This window comes from Rissa tridactyla, chromosome 1 (genome assembly GCF_028500815.1).
Source record: "Rissa tridactyla isolate bRisTri1 chromosome 1, bRisTri1.patW.cur.20221130, whole genome shotgun sequence".
NCBI lineage: Eukaryota > Metazoa > Chordata > Aves > Charadriiformes > Laridae > Rissa > Rissa tridactyla.
This window is the reverse complement of record NC_071466.1, coordinates 153,309,953-153,325,172: the sequence shown is the minus strand read 5'-3', so window position 1 is coordinate 153,325,172 and position 15,220 is coordinate 153,309,953. Positions and strand designations below refer to the sequence as shown.

General features: G+C 38.7%; 1 protein-coding gene across 3 annotated transcripts in view; it reads left to right on the top strand.

Annotated features, from left to right (window-relative positions):
• The window catches only part of IPO8 (importin 8), a 48,873-nt gene extending 35,174 nt beyond the window's left edge, over positions 1-13,699 (top strand). For 2 of the 3 annotated variants that reach the window (XM_054203006.1, XM_054203014.1), the window contains 4 exons: positions 6,939-7,144; positions 8,616-8,849; positions 9,512-9,628; positions 10,327-13,699. In XM_054203006.1, coding sequence (XP_054058981.1) covers positions 6,939-7,144; positions 8,616-8,849; positions 9,512-9,628; positions 10,327-10,334 — 565 coding nt within the window. In that variant the 3' untranslated portion in view covers positions 10,335-13,699. Of the gene's footprint in view, positions 1-6,938; positions 7,145-8,615; positions 8,850-9,511; positions 9,629-10,137; positions 10,140-10,326 lie in introns of all 3 variants that reach the window. The other variant, XM_054203022.1, reaches the window with a different exon arrangement.
• The last annotated feature ends 1,521 nt before the right edge of the window (positions 13,700-15,220 follow it).

The following is a 15,220-nucleotide window of genomic DNA, read 5'->3' as shown; positions in this document are numbered from 1 at the left end:
TAATTGCTATGATGCCAGTAAAGCTGACCTGTGTCTGTGTAGCTTTTCTGTGTCCGTTGAGCTACTTGCTGAATTTTCTGTGTTGTGAGGATACAAGGGTAAAATACATAAAACTTTTCAGAATTCTTTTAAGTTCCTTAATTACAAACTATGTGCTTCTCCAAGAGATGGTCCAACATGCCTTGAGGCTAATGTTCAGAGCTGACCAGCAGCATCTCAGTGAGATGTTAACTTTTTTTTTCTGAAACACAGTGTATACATATTTTTCTGTCCTATATTTTATAAAGTATTTTTAATTTATCCATTTAATGTGAAAAAACATTTTTCTGTCCAATGAATCCACATTCTGATTTTAATTCCTGTAAGTTGTTCAGGATCAACTTTGCATATTTATCATTATGCAACTGATGTACTGACTGGTTAGCATATTTCTAAACTTCCTTAAACTTCCTTAAACTTTATTCTGACCTCCCTTGAACACGTGTCTGCACTGCAGTAGCGTGCACTTGGGCAGGAGCTGAACATTTGTAAAATAAATGAAGGTGGACAAAGCCTGTCATCACATAGCTAAGCAGGCAGTTGATGCTGGGCAGATGTGAAGTCCAGTGCCTAACAGTTAGTGCTTGCCCCTCAGCTGAGATGTGGTGTCTGACTGTGAGATTCAAATCCACTTAAGAGCAAAGCAGACGGTCAGATGTAGTTAACAGCTACCTCTCACCTTCCTGCTATGAGTTAGATTTTGTCACTGGAGGCTGACATCTGACTGTAGGTGTACAGATAGGCTTAGAACATCTCTGTGCATAGCCTATGCCAACAGACGAAGTGTTAGCGTCTTAAGAGTCATGCTGTGAATGAACAGGGGGCCAAGACAGGCAGCTTCTGACCCATAGATTGCATACCTTATTTTAGGTTGTTATTCTTTTCCTACGTGTTTTTTATTGGTCCAGTCTTGTCTTTCCAGTTCAAAACAAGTCTCTAAGGGCCTTCATTTAAGATGGTTTCTCCACTCCCTAGTCATCCAAATAGCTTTTTTCCATACCAGTTCTTATTTGTGTTAATCTGTCTTGAACAGAATTATATGCCATCTTGGTACAGCTACGTTACTGCCTCAGCGTTCATCTTGAATTTAGAACTGTGTGGTGCATCATAGCACTGCATTACCTTTTTCTTATCTGTAATAAAATACTGACTCCCAGTCAGTCAATGACCAACTGGCATATGCAGGTTTTGCTCTCAGCGTACTTTGCAGTATTTTTAAAACACGTACCAAATGTACACAGTAAAGATTGTTTTCCTCCCTCCTCTGTCCTAAGCACAATTCAGTGGGATGAGGATGAAAGTGCAGCAGTTTGTAGAATTGCAGCATAGACTACTTTATTTCATGTCTGCAAGTTAATTCTGTCTGGTTTACTAGAATGAAAAGCACTTGGAGATACAAGAGAAATTGCCTGCTTTGGTGCATACAAGCTTTGTGCAGATTCCCTGTGTGTGTCTGTGTTTGAAGGTATTACCCTAGCAGTCTCTCCTTGAAGAAAAAAAAATTTGAAAGCACTAAATTAAGCATATAAAAAGTGTGGGGAAAAAAAATCTCTTATTCTTTATGACAAAAATGGACAGTTCATATTAGCACGAGCATTCTGACTTCTTCTACCTGCTGTGTATGAAATATCTATAGTACGTTCTGTATCTTAACATAAATACATATCTTATCAATTAGAGAGGTTACTTGAGTCAGTGACAAAAAAGGCGTAATGGACCCAAATGTCCCCCTTTTCTTTTGGAGTGCCAGTGAATGAAAAAGGGCACCTTTAAGCCTACCTCTCCCACACCTTGTGGGAATATTGTTGTTCATTACTAAATTATTTTTATATCTACCAACTTTAGAAAAAAGCAAGAAGTTTTAGGATTTCCATGTACTGATTTTCTTTATGGCTGAAGCAAAGTTCTTGAGATTCAGTGCTTTGTGCTGTCATTTTTTCTTCTGCATATCAAATGATGAATGCATACAGAGACAGTATGAAAGAAGATATTCCCTATAGGTGGTAAGCTTGCCATTCCTTTTTTAAAAGAAATAAAAAATGAAAGAGATTTATAGCTTTAAACAGTTCATCCTGGAGCATTCAGTGAGAAACTATTTAGGTCCGGAGGGGGAAGAGTGCTGCAGATCTGACTAGGCTCCAACCTCAAGTACTCCTGTGAGGTGCAGCTTAACTTTCAGTTCTTTTGTGCTGCTTTTCAAAAAGCATCAGCTACTGCAACTACTGTTCAACTAAATTCTTCTTCAGAGCTGAGACAAAAGTTGACAAAGCCTATGAAAATGAAACATGGAGATCATGATGCTGGATTGTGCTCAGACTCTGCACTTGAACGGCAACAGGAGGTTAAAATGTATCTCTTTGATCTGCTGCTACCAGCAGTGAAATAAATATCTGTAATACAGCTTAAATCCAAACCCCACTTTTCCTTCAGTGCTGTCTCCTCAGTATGAGGCTTCCAGGTGTAGGGGTTTTGCTGTAGTACTGCTTGTCAGGCACTGTGATGTGATGCAAGGGAGTTCCTTTCCCTCAGGATAGTATTGCTTCTAGAAGACCATTTGTTTTAGTAAGGGTAGTAAAGGGTCATCATCTGAAAAGCAGCCAGATATTCAGAGGCCTAACTGAACAGGAAAAGACAGAAATGCAAACAAAATCTGGCTTTCTTGAAACCCTTTCTTGGGTCCACCTCTGCAGACTTCATCAGTGAAGGCAGGCGCAGGCACTCTAATTTGAACAGTCCTTTTTCTCACCAGCCATCGTTCACTGCTGCACTGGTTTACAGTTAGATTGCTTTCCATCAAGAGGCAGTTTTAGGCTTAAATTCAAATCAGTTGGAAGACTCACAGATCCTAGAGAAACTGGAGAAGATCGAAGTAGATCCACCTCCAGGTGTGAAGGACCAGGTGAATCTTACTGCCATTTCATTGTCAGCCATGCAGGAAATCTGTGACTTACTGGTAACAGTGACTCTTCAAGATGCTTTCTCCATGTAAATCTCACGCCCCTCTGTCCTTCTTCTGTTCCTGTGAAGTCCTAGTATCCACAGAACGTGCTCTTCCAGGAGTGTGTGGGGTTGTGTGCGTCTGCATGCTCTCAGGCTGGAGTCAACCATGTTTGCCAAAAGAATGCAGTATTTCTTGAGCAGCACTTGTGAACAGATGAGATGGAATGCGTGGGAATAATACATCTTCAGGGGGAAAAGCAGTTATGGTAAGATAAGTAACTGCTCTTCCGTGTCATTAAAAACATGGAAACTATTTAAAACTGATTAGAAATTTGGAATGTTAAAAATTACCCAGGCAAGGAGAGCTCAGAACTCAGTGTAAGACTGTGCATAAATCCGGTATGTCATTGTGGATATTACATATTTGTGCATGTGTGCCCATAATGCCCATGTACCACATTATATGGTATTTATTTATTTCTAAATGTTTTCTACAATAACTTCAAATTGACTAAGAGCAAGAGACTGAAAAACCGTTTGTAGAAACATTTGTTCCTTATTGCTTTCCACCTTTTCCCTGACAGCCTGAAATTTGAGTGAGACTTCTGCATGACTTACGCATACTCTTATACTAAAATTTCTTCTGTGGAAACTAGGGTGAAAGGAAAATCTAACTTGCTTCAAAAAAAACTCCTGAGTGATTTTTTTTTTTTTTTAGAAGCTAGGGGGATTTATTTGGTAGGAGTTTAAATAGTTAGAAATTCTAGTTTTGTCAGAATTGTATATAAAATCCCAATCTTATATAGGAAAATGGGGTCAGTTCCAACTTTGCAACTAGAAGGAAATGGCTAATCATTTGCAGTTTGTCCAGGAACTGGACTGATGTAATAGAAAGCAACCTGATCCTCACATAAAGGAGCACAGCAACGCAGTAAAGAAAAGGCTTTGTGATTTCCCTTTGAAATCCTTTCAGCTCAGTTTAAAATACAGAAGATTCTTAGATCTTTTTGTCCTGTATTGGAAGGAAGTTTATTAGCAAGAAAAGGTCCTGCAGATTATGAAGACCACACACAGCTTGTTAAAAATAGACTTGCCTGGGAGTTATGCACTGCACTGCCATGTGTTGCATGTTTAGCACTCCAGGCTTGATACGCCATTGAGAGAGCAAGCAGTCCGTGATTGTTAGGGAGGACCATTCTGTGCCGCTGAGCAAATAAGCATGGATCTCCCAGGACAAAGCACGAAGGAGAGTTTTATCCAGGCTCCCTCACGCAGATGGAAGGGTGCTGAAATAATGATCCTTTTGAATGCAAAGGAATAGTCCTCAAACCATTATTTGCCATTACAAAAATATGCAAATGACATAGAACTATGTTTTTCTTGTTCAGTCCTGTGGGTACTTGATACATCTGGGGCGTAATAGAATGCTGAACTTCAGGCAAGGCGGATGCTTGTCCTGCTGTTTGTCTGCTGGCAGGTGGAATAAACAAGTCTCCTTCTGGCTGAGGTTCATTAAAGATAGCTTGATGCCTGGATTTCTGCTGTCCTGCTGGGTCTTCTAATAACATGCATATTCTGAAGACGTGTTCATTCTTACAACGTCTCTGCTTAGAAGCTTGAAAATGGAGCATGACAAATATGCTGTATTTTTGGCCATTTGGGCTGCTTCCTAATGATGACTCCCTTTAAACAGCAATGCTTGATTCTTGCACTTTTGCTTGCTGTCCAGAAAGGTAGTTTAGTATGAAGCGAAGCCACTAATTACTAGAGATTTTTTTACTTTTCACTGTGTTGTGTTCTGCAATTGGCATTGTGTATCGGTAGCTTTTTCAAATGTATTATAAAAGGTAATGCCAAGTGTCTTTAACTACTCTGGTGGATGTACACTGAAATTGCTTCGTTATACATTTGGGACTTGAAGAAATTTCATGCCTTTCCAGTGTCAAGATGTGGGAGAGAAGTCTTGTGCATAGATTACAGAGCTTTGGTCAAATTTGGATTAAGATGCTGGCAGGGAGAGGAGGTAGAGAAAGTTCTTTCCTTTCATACTTACAGTAAGGACAACTCTCCCAGAAAAGCTATGCTTCATTCATAGGTAGCATCATCTTTAGCTTGGATTTTGGTCTTCACAGTGTTGGCATGAGAGCAAATGGTGATGAGCTTGTTTTCAACATAGATAAACTGGCAGGAGTAAGGGGTTTAATTTTTTTTTTTATTGTGAAAGCAGACCCTGTTCCCCTCGCTCAGTTTCTTTGATTGGTTTATATGTCCTCTTTTGTGCCCCATTCCTTCTGAAAATAAAGTATTGCAGTGAGCAATGATGGAAGGACACTCTTTGCCTACTTGCATTTTGGTGCATTTTTCAACACGTGTAATGGAGCAGCCAAACCCAACGTGACAGAGTGTGTTATTTGATATGCTAGGTGACTTTGTTTTTCTTGGAAGGTCTTCTGTGATCATAATGTTACGCATGGTCATATATAATTTATTGTTGTTGTCCACTACTCTGAGAATGGAATCACTTCACTAAGCCCTAACAAGATGAACAACGTGGGAGGTGTAATGAAATCCCTCCAGATCCCCAGTCTTGTTTAAGCACATGTAAAGGTCAGAAAGCTCTAATATGTGGTCACTTGTATTACTTAAAGAATATCATAGTTCAGTAGCATGTTGTATGGCATGTTTGGTAATGAAATTGTAAGCACTTTTAAAATTGTATTTCTGCAGCAATTTTTGAAGTGGTGGATTGAGCTGCTGGCTGTTCCCCTGTAAGTTTTATTACAGTCTGTGGTACACAGCTCATTGGTTTCTTCTCTCTCCTTTTTTATCCTCTTCATTTCAAAGTAAAACTGATTCAGTAATGGAAGTATCTACTGAGAGTCTGGAGGATGGCCATTTTCTTCCGACTCTGGGGGTTTGCTTGGTTTCTGTAGGTCTTACTGAAACTTTTTGCTGGAACTGCTTGTCCTGCAGAAGGCTTGCACAGAAGCTGTCAGCATCAGGTTGAATAGTTCAAACAAAACAAGCTCCTCTCAAGCCCTTAATAGAAAAATACCGTAATGTTAGAGAAGAGTTGAAAACTACTGGTGTTTCCAGTAAAGGAGAACCAAAGAGTAACTGCAGAGGCAGTTAGAGAATTTTTCCCTGTCTTGTTTGCAAATAACTTCTGTTTCTGGAAGTGAAAATCAATTCTTATTTTTAAGAGCATAGGCTCCTAGCTAGTTTCCTGGCCACGGTCACATAAAAATCTTTCTGCTACTAATTTCATTATTTTCTTTCCTTTGAATTATGTATAGTTTGTTTGTTTTACTGGAGATCTACTCATTTGCAAGTTCCCTGTTTGAGTGTACTGCCAGTTATTCTTGATACAGCGAAATATTTCCCTGCTTTCACTGGAGTTAGCACTGTGTCTCAAGTTAGTGTCGGAAATTGGGTGTATAATACAGCCATTCTTATGGACTCTTAATAAACATGTTTAAATACAGCTTGCCTTGTGGCACTCCATAAATGCACCCTGCGATTCACTGCATTCCTGCTTATCATTACTCTTCACTAATAGTCTTTTTGCTAATTTCAATCCCTGCAACAGTACTGCTGTCGAAGCCAAGGCAAATTAATTTTCCATCCTATTTAATGATGATAATCTGTATCAAATGCTTTATTGAAGACAAGATATTCTACATAATTATTAAACAGTATTTATTTAGCATTACAAACTTTGCATTTGGTAATCAGAAACAGTTGTTCCAGGAATTTGACCTGTGCTTGAAAGGTATTTAATTGTTATTGGACAAGCCCTTTCCAGTGGGGGACTTGCATTCAAAGCAAAGTAAATAATATGTTTAGGAGCTTTGAACATAGTCTCTGTGACATTGTCTTCTGCCACGTCAAGTGCCAGGACACTACATATCCTTGCAGTGAAAATCTGTTTTTTGTCTAACAAGTGTATGTTGTTTCAGACGCCATGACAGAAAGATGTGTATAATAGGACTGAGCATCCTAATGGAATTGCAGAACCGACCGCCTACAGTGGATGCTGTGGCTGCCCAGATTGTCCCTTCAATCCTCCTCCTCTTCCTGGGCTTAAAACAAGTTCGCACCTCACGAGAACTCACAGAACCTGAGGATCATGCTAAACGTGAAAAACACGTTGCAGAAGATAATGGTAAAGTGTCTCCCCTTTTCACATTGTGGTTTTTGTCTGGGTTTAATTTAAAGGAGGTAAGAAATTGCGGTTCATTCTTAAAACTCATCAATCTGCTGGAAATAACTCCGTTTACTGGGTGCTTGAAAGATCATCTTAGGAATTGATATTTCTTCCCAAAATATAATCAAAACATTTCAATGCATAACAGCTAACGCTTCGTGAAAGGGTAGTATTGGTTTAAGAGTAACAATAAAACTTGCAAGTCCAATCTTATGGGTTGGAATGTGCTTTGTCTTCTCACATAGGCAGCAGGAGGTTGCCAGGACTGCACTGGTTGTATTCTTGATTCCTGGAAAGAAGCTGTTCCTAGTACTCAACTGTTTGAAAGACTTGTTTTCTTGAACTTTGAAGGAAATCCTAGCAAGTCGTCTTTGCCCAAATGGAAAGTGATTTGCAAAGTGGAGTTTGAGACAGCTGAGGTTCCTGGAGTAGACAGACCTCTTACTGCTGTGTCTGCCAGAAGAGAAAAAACATCAAAGAATACCTTGTGGAGGGAATTGTGGGGAGTGAATTTTACACAGCAGTGCAGGCAGTTAAGTGTGGCTGTATTTGACTTGGAACAGGAGATCGATAGTTTGAGGTCTGAAAATTAGATTGGATGTAAGCAGATTATGTAATCCACTCAAATTTCACACGTGATTTTCTGTAATGGAATTACAGAATTCTTCTCAATGCATAGGATTACAGTATGGAAACAGCACGGTAATTTTTAAATCTCTTTCATTTGATTCAGCCCCTGCTTGTTGCAGATATAGTCATGTTTATTCTTTCTAAAATGTTAACACAGAAAGAGCTGAAGGTTTGAAATTGGAGGGGGATTTTTTTTATCTTGATTGTAAGTTGGAAATACTTTTCCTTCAGTAAAAAATAGCAGTGTTTATAATTGCATGTTGGAGTTACATTTAATTCAAGATGTAATAGTTGTTTCATAAGTGGAATAGAAAGTAAAGCTAAGTGAATGGTGCTATTTTAAGTTTACTCAAATAAAGGAGCGCTATGAAGAACGGCAGGCAGACATGTGGTCTGCATCTGCTTTTCTCTTTGTTTTGTGTCAATTTGGGAAGTCTATGCAAGTCTCTATTTGTTCATAATCTAAAAAGCACAGTGATGGAGCACTTTGTCAAAGACACATTTCCTAAACATTTTTGGATCTTATAATTGCACAACGACTGCATAAATGAGGGAAGAAAAAAGGCAGCAGTTTCACGTTCCCCAGGTGTGCTTAGAAACAAAAGTTTAACTGATCTTGAATGTAGGAAACATTTTAGCAGCCTCATTTTTCCAATTCTAAGATTTTGGTGGAAGGGTGTTAACAGAGAGTCCCCTTTCCAGCCAGAATGTAGATTTATTAATTGTTCTTCATTCATAAGTCATTGTTTTCCTATACTTTTTAAACCTTGTTTTACAAAACACATCAATGCTTTTCCAGAAGAGATACCGAGTGATGAGGAAGAGACAAATGAATTGAGCCTGGCAGTCCAAGAGAAACATAATGGAGGAGGAGGTGATGGTGGTGGTGGTGGTGAGGAAGAGGAGGAGGATGATGATGATGATGACTGGGATGAAGAAGCACTGGAAGAGACTGCCCTTGAAGGGTTCAGCACACCTATTGACCTTGAAAATGGTGTTGATGAATACCAGTTTTTTACACAAGCACTTTTAGGTATGTATTTGCTTCTTGGCAGAATGATATGATGAAATCATTTGGAGATGTTTATGGTCCTCACCGGGAAAAGCCCTTTTCTTTGTTACAAGTAATAATTTAGATTATTGAAACTGAAGATGTGATCTTTCTGTCTAAAGTTAATGCTAAGATTTTTTGGCTTACAAGTACTAAACGGTAGCAAATACAGCCAGAGATTACTTTTCTTCATGTTCTCTTTCAGAACTTCTAAATCACAACCTAAATTAGTGGGACTCAGTCACTAGAGGGACTCCTATATATAGAAATATTTGTCACTTCCTAGATGTTAAAATCATGATGGAGAAATTTTCTCCCTTTCCCATTTGACTAATCCTGTTGCTTTTAGTTTTGATATGCGTTTTAAATGAGAAGATTCACTTGATCATTGTCCATGAATAATGGCCACATGGTCAACTTTCTGTTTCAGAAAGCAGAGGATGTAATTAAGTTCCCCGAGATGAATTGCCTCTATTACAGTGGGGGTTCTGTGCTAAGAAGGCTAACAGGAATACTGAACCTGTTTTGCAGTGCAAATTCTGTTTTAAAACCAACCAGGGATTCCATGTGTTTCATTTTGTTCTACTGAAATTAAGTTGCAAGGTAACCTGATAACCACTTTTCATCCATTCCTGTTCTGACAGCGGTGCAGAGCCGAGATGCAGCCTGGTACCATTCGCTGACAGCACTGTTGAGCGAGGATCAGAAGAAACAGCTGCAGGAAATTCATACATTAGCAGAACACCGGCGCAATGCTGCAGGTGAGTCACTTCTCTGGGGCCATTTTATCTGTTGCAGGGATCTTGGAACTGCATGTGATTTGTAACAGCAGAGAGAATAAATCTTTGTGCTAATTAACGTTTCCTGAGAAGCGTGAGTAAGATACTGCACTTATATTATCCCTTGCCTGGAATTGTGTGTTATTCAGAGAGATTACTGTTGCTTCTAATTAATTGCCTTCTCATTGACATGTGCTGCTGTTTGAACAGGGTGCGAACTAGTTTTGCACAATCTGACATTTGGAATGAAGAGCAAATTAAGGTACTATCTAGCTGTCAGCCAGGCATTTGATGAAGATTACTATAGATTATTGTGTGTTTAATAGTTTTGTAACTTTTTAACTGCTAATGTTGCTTTCACAGTCAGTGTGAGGTTTTAGATGTTTAGAAAGCTTGCATCATGGAAAATAAGTTCAAATTTATTCAAAAAGCACGCAGGATAGTGTAACAGACGGATTCTGCAGAGGATTAATTTCTCAGCTCTGTTGTAGAGGTGTGTGTGTTTATGCATTTAGAGAAAATCTGGGTGTAATTTATTACTGTCACTGCATTTAAGGAATGAAATTTTGACTCAAATAAGAATTTTCTCCACAACGTTGCATTCTTAGCTGAGCTGTAGTGTCTCTGGCAAAAACGTTCTCTATAGACTTTTTCATATGCTTTTCCCCTTTGAATTCTAGGGACTTAAGACAATAGTCCAAGAAAGTGGCTACACATTTGACAACAAAGGACTGATCACAGCCTTTAACTTTGCTGGAAGTACTCCTGGTGGCAACTGAAGGATCAGCTACAAAGGTCATTGGGAAGGGTCTCATCATTACATTTTCTTGACATCATCATGACTTCTGAGAGACAGGGGAGAGTAATTTAATGCTGCTGAAGGTTTTCTGAAAAATAGCAGTGTGCTTCTCCCACCAGAATGCTCTTTCTAACCAGCTACTGTAATGTACAAATTCTTGTGATGTTTTTATAATTTGATGGACTGAAAGGAAACATTTGTCCTCGAGGAACCTGAATGACTGGGAGGGGCCAGGCTGCATCTGATTGAGTTGCACTTCTCAGGTTTTTGCTGTGCAGAATTGATAGATTCATATGGATAACAGTGCCTTCTGTTGTACATGGATTGCCTGAACAAGTGGATTTTGGAGTGCATTATAATTTTTTAAGTGTAAGGACATTTCTTGATACACTGTAAGCCTTGGTTCTGTGTTTTCCTGTCACCTGCTTTTTACTAGTTGGTTTAATTGTTTGTTGGTTGCATACACATTGCAGGATTCTAAATATCTCATCTTCCCTATTTGGTACAGACCAAGTGTGTAGAGGGAGGTGTCTGATGGAGTTGCAAAGCATACACTGGTTACATCAAAGAGTCTTAATAAAATTGCAGATTTTCCCTTGATGCACTTAGTCTTAAACTATTTCTCTTAGCTATGAAATCAACTCACTTGAGTTACAATGGAACGCGTGGCAGGTGGCTACCCTAAATCTACACTGATATTACCTCCTGCCTGGACAAGTAGTGTGGCCCTTGCATGTAGATGTTCTACATGACAACTTTTTATTTCCAGTATTTTTGATGAATATTGGATTTTACTTGGGATTTTTTAAACCTCTTTTCTGGTTTTATTCATTCATTACCATTCCAGTGGTAGTACTGAATAATGTGGTACAAAATATTTACAATATTTTATCTTGATAGAAGAAAAACAGCTCCAGACTTAGTTCTTCTTACTCTTACACCTCTGTGATCAAATTTCTGGTCTGCATTCAATTTGGCTGTTCTTGTCCCATGCTGAAATTTCATTATCTGCCAGATTTTTTCTAAATTTCAAAGCGTGGTTTCTCATAAGTTGAAACACATATAACAAAGCATTGGTGTATATGTTCATTTAGTGAGAAACTGATAGCAGTACTAATTTGAATAGGCGCCCCTACTTTAGATCTATTGGAATCGCAGTGGTGTAGCCAAAATAAGCAGGGGTGCTTTAGAATGTGAAGTTTGGATTGGAGATAAAATGTTTAGATCAGATTTTGTATCTATGTGTTAATTTCTTTATGACTTAAAAATATTTACCAATCAATTTTAAGCACACATGTATTTTTTCAGATCAGTGCCCCAGCTGAGAAGTCAAAGCCCTTCCCATACCCCATCAAATTTTCAACAACTATAGCAAATTACAGATTGCTGGCTCTGAACTGTGATAACACTTTAATTTTTTTTATATGTCAGAGTAATTATAATTCAGTTAGATAAGTCTGAGGTGCTTTATGCCTTGACTTCTGGAAAAGGCCAAAGTGTCTCTGCCCATTCCTTGCCCCATCCCCTCGAATTTTCTCAGCCTGGCAGATGTGGGCAGAAGATTACCCACTGCTTTTCTTTTTCCTGCACCTTTGTGTCACATTCTCTCTGGTGCTGTTCCCTATTGCTGCTTCTTTTTATTTTTTTTTCCACACATAGCAGCTGCAGTGTAAAGTTGGCCTGGTTTGTGTAGATTTTTTGCTGCTGCTACTCACTTAATAGCAACAGTGAAAATTTCTCACTTCTAGATCTGTTGCACATACGGAAAACTGTGAGAGTTCCAGGGTCTGTATTTCCGAAACGGAACAATATATTAAGCTGCACTGGACAGGCTTTTTAAGCTTAAGCAGCAGAGCACTGGGACATCCTTTATTTTGAATGTCAGGCCATGAAAATTATAGGTCACTTTTGCTAATTTAGGCCTGGGGGTGTATTGACTGAGATAGTAGGAAGACATTACTTTCAGCTTTTTGATGAGTTTCTCAGAAACCATAGAAGCTTTTGAAATTAAATTTAAGAAATGTTTTTTTGGAAGTTAACGATGACAACTTCTCTCTTACCTGACAATTAAAGTTAAGTATTAGGCAGGTAAACTGTTTAAGCCTTTTATTATTTTATTTTAAAAATTGATATTATCCAGTTGAGTTTCTTTCAAAGTCTATTTGCCTTCTCTACGCTGGCATGCAGAGTAGAAGAGGGATTTATTTTCCTTGTGCTAATGAGGTCGCTTGCACAGTCACAAACTAATATTTAGGAGTTAACGCGTTCAAGGAAAAATCTGCATTTACATAGCATCATCTTTGTGTGACTCAGCTGAACTATGGCTGCTCCCTAGTTCTGCTTCTTGTACTTCTTGTATAATTTTCAAATCAACTGCCAAGAAAATTTCATCCAGATGTTTCTTACAAGGGGTTTAATCAGCAGCGTGGAGTCGGGAATCTTTGTTGTCTGTTTTGCAGTGGGGGTCAGAGATGTCTGAAGGGATGGCATGTAAAAAGGTTAAATGCCCTTACCTTCCCAGGAGATTCATGAGCAAATGTTTCTACTGGCAAAAGCAAATGTTAATTATTTTATTCCTTTTTTTGAAAAGGGATTTCATCCAAAAAGATGTATTGGGCTCTAGCCTCCACTTTAACATATGGTTCTCTTTTAACATGATAAATATCCATTTGTACATGATCATAAATAGGTAATGGATTTTAGGGATTTCTTTCTGAGCTGTGTCCAGCTTTGTACTGCATTAAAGGGAGAGTAACACAAATGTGCATTACTGTCTCACTTTGAAGCCAAGGTAATCATGGAATATCAGATACCAGCATTGGCCAACCAAGCATGATGTATTTGCTGTTGGAATTACAGAGAATCATGAATGTATCGTAAAATAAAACAGAGGCTGATAACCGGTGACCTGTGTTGCCCCATGCCCATGTTCCCAAAGTGTGAAGGTGACTCATGTGGGCACCAGAGGGGCTTTACATAGGAAATTAGCATTGTATAGGTTATAATCATAGCAAATGTTAACTTACATGGTAAGCTGCTGTTTCAGATACAATTAACTGATCTTGGGTATTGAATTGCATATGCTGTTTTGTCACTCTTAAAAGGAAAATAAGAATCACCACTTGTTTTGGCTGCTTCTTTTTGCTCTCTCTCTTTCAAAGTTGAAGTACTTGGTTTGCTTTCATAACAAAGCAAAATCTTTAATCAAAATGGCCAGCTTCAGAAAGAGTGCAGAATATCAAGCTAAAGAAAAAGTTAAAAAAAAAAAAACCCAAAAAACCCAGCAGATCTCCCAGAAAACCTACGTGTGCACAGTTTGATTGAAACAAATGTGCATTGGGAGTGTAAGTCGAAATATGTAAAGAATGTTACACAAAATGATACTGTGAGATTCTTCGCTTAAAGGGGAAAGGTTGCCTGCGGTGTGTCAGGGAGACATGAAATGAACTGCTTCAGGACATGCCCTTGCCTATGAAGTCCAGGCAGTTTGTGACTCTGGATTCCATCATACATTGTAGAAGAGAGAAGGTAGGACAGTAGAGGATTTTAATTTATTACTTTTGTTTTTTAATATAAAGCAAGAGTCTGTCTTGAGACTTTTGTGAGCCAAAGGAATTGTAGACAACGTGAATGATTAACTGTCTTTTGTTTCCAGAATACTTCCAAAAGCCTTTTTTCTTCCCTCCTTTCCTTCCCTTTGCCAACCACTATGTTACCAGATATTTCAGGGGATATTCAAAGTATCTGAAAAGGTAAAGCTTAAACAATTTTTTTTAAAATCCTGTTGTTCTTGAAGCAATGCAATCTATCCATTGCATTTGTATCTGTAGAACAGTTTCTTGTTTGATGTATGCAGATGATACAGAACTACAAAAGCCCCTCACTTGTGTCTGAGGTTTGAGAGGAGTCTTTCTGTAATTTACCTCTTAATATGGGGACTTTGAAATCCCTACACCTTGTACTGAAATTTCCTCAAAGGACAGACAAAAATACACTATGTAATGGAGTTCCCAGTCCCAGTTCTGAGATATGCCCTTGCCAATCTTTTGATAATGTTTGACAGTCTGGTGGTCAGTTCCTCAAGGATCTCTGCCTTTGACTGAGGAGATTCTTCAAGTCCAAGACACACTGTATCTTTGCAGGTGGACAGAGAATCATGTTTCCCTCATTGCAGCAAAGCATATTACAGCAGACATGGCTAAGAACTTCTTGGCGTTATGAGAGAAAATAGCCCTCTTGTCTCTTGAATGTCAAGTCTTACCCCAAATGGATGTGATACAGTAGAAGTGGATGTTCCCAGTGTGCCAGACACTATTGCAGATACTAGAAAGCCTTAGCATAAAGCTGTATCATAAAGGAGATGTATGAACAGGCCAAGCCGCTTGCTTTTGACACCTCTTCCACTGCTGTTTCTTTTGTACAACAATCCAGACAAAACCAGTGTAAAACGAAAGAGAACTAAATCAGTGGTTGTGCACTAGACAGGTAGAAACTTCCCTGGCCTGTAATATTCATATTCATAATATTCACTGCAAATACAATCAGATACTTTTAAATAGAATATGCAACATCTGTGTGGATATCAGTACCTGGAATCTGACAGCGTTAATGAAAGGTAAAGACTAAATGTGATTTTTCTCTGGCAGGAACAGATGCATCCCTTTAAAAAGTCAAGGAACCTCTTGTCCTGGCTGATGTGCGATCACCAACAGGAGACACTCAGTGGGATTACAGCCTTTTTTAAAGACTCTCAGCATACCTTCTACCAAAGGCCT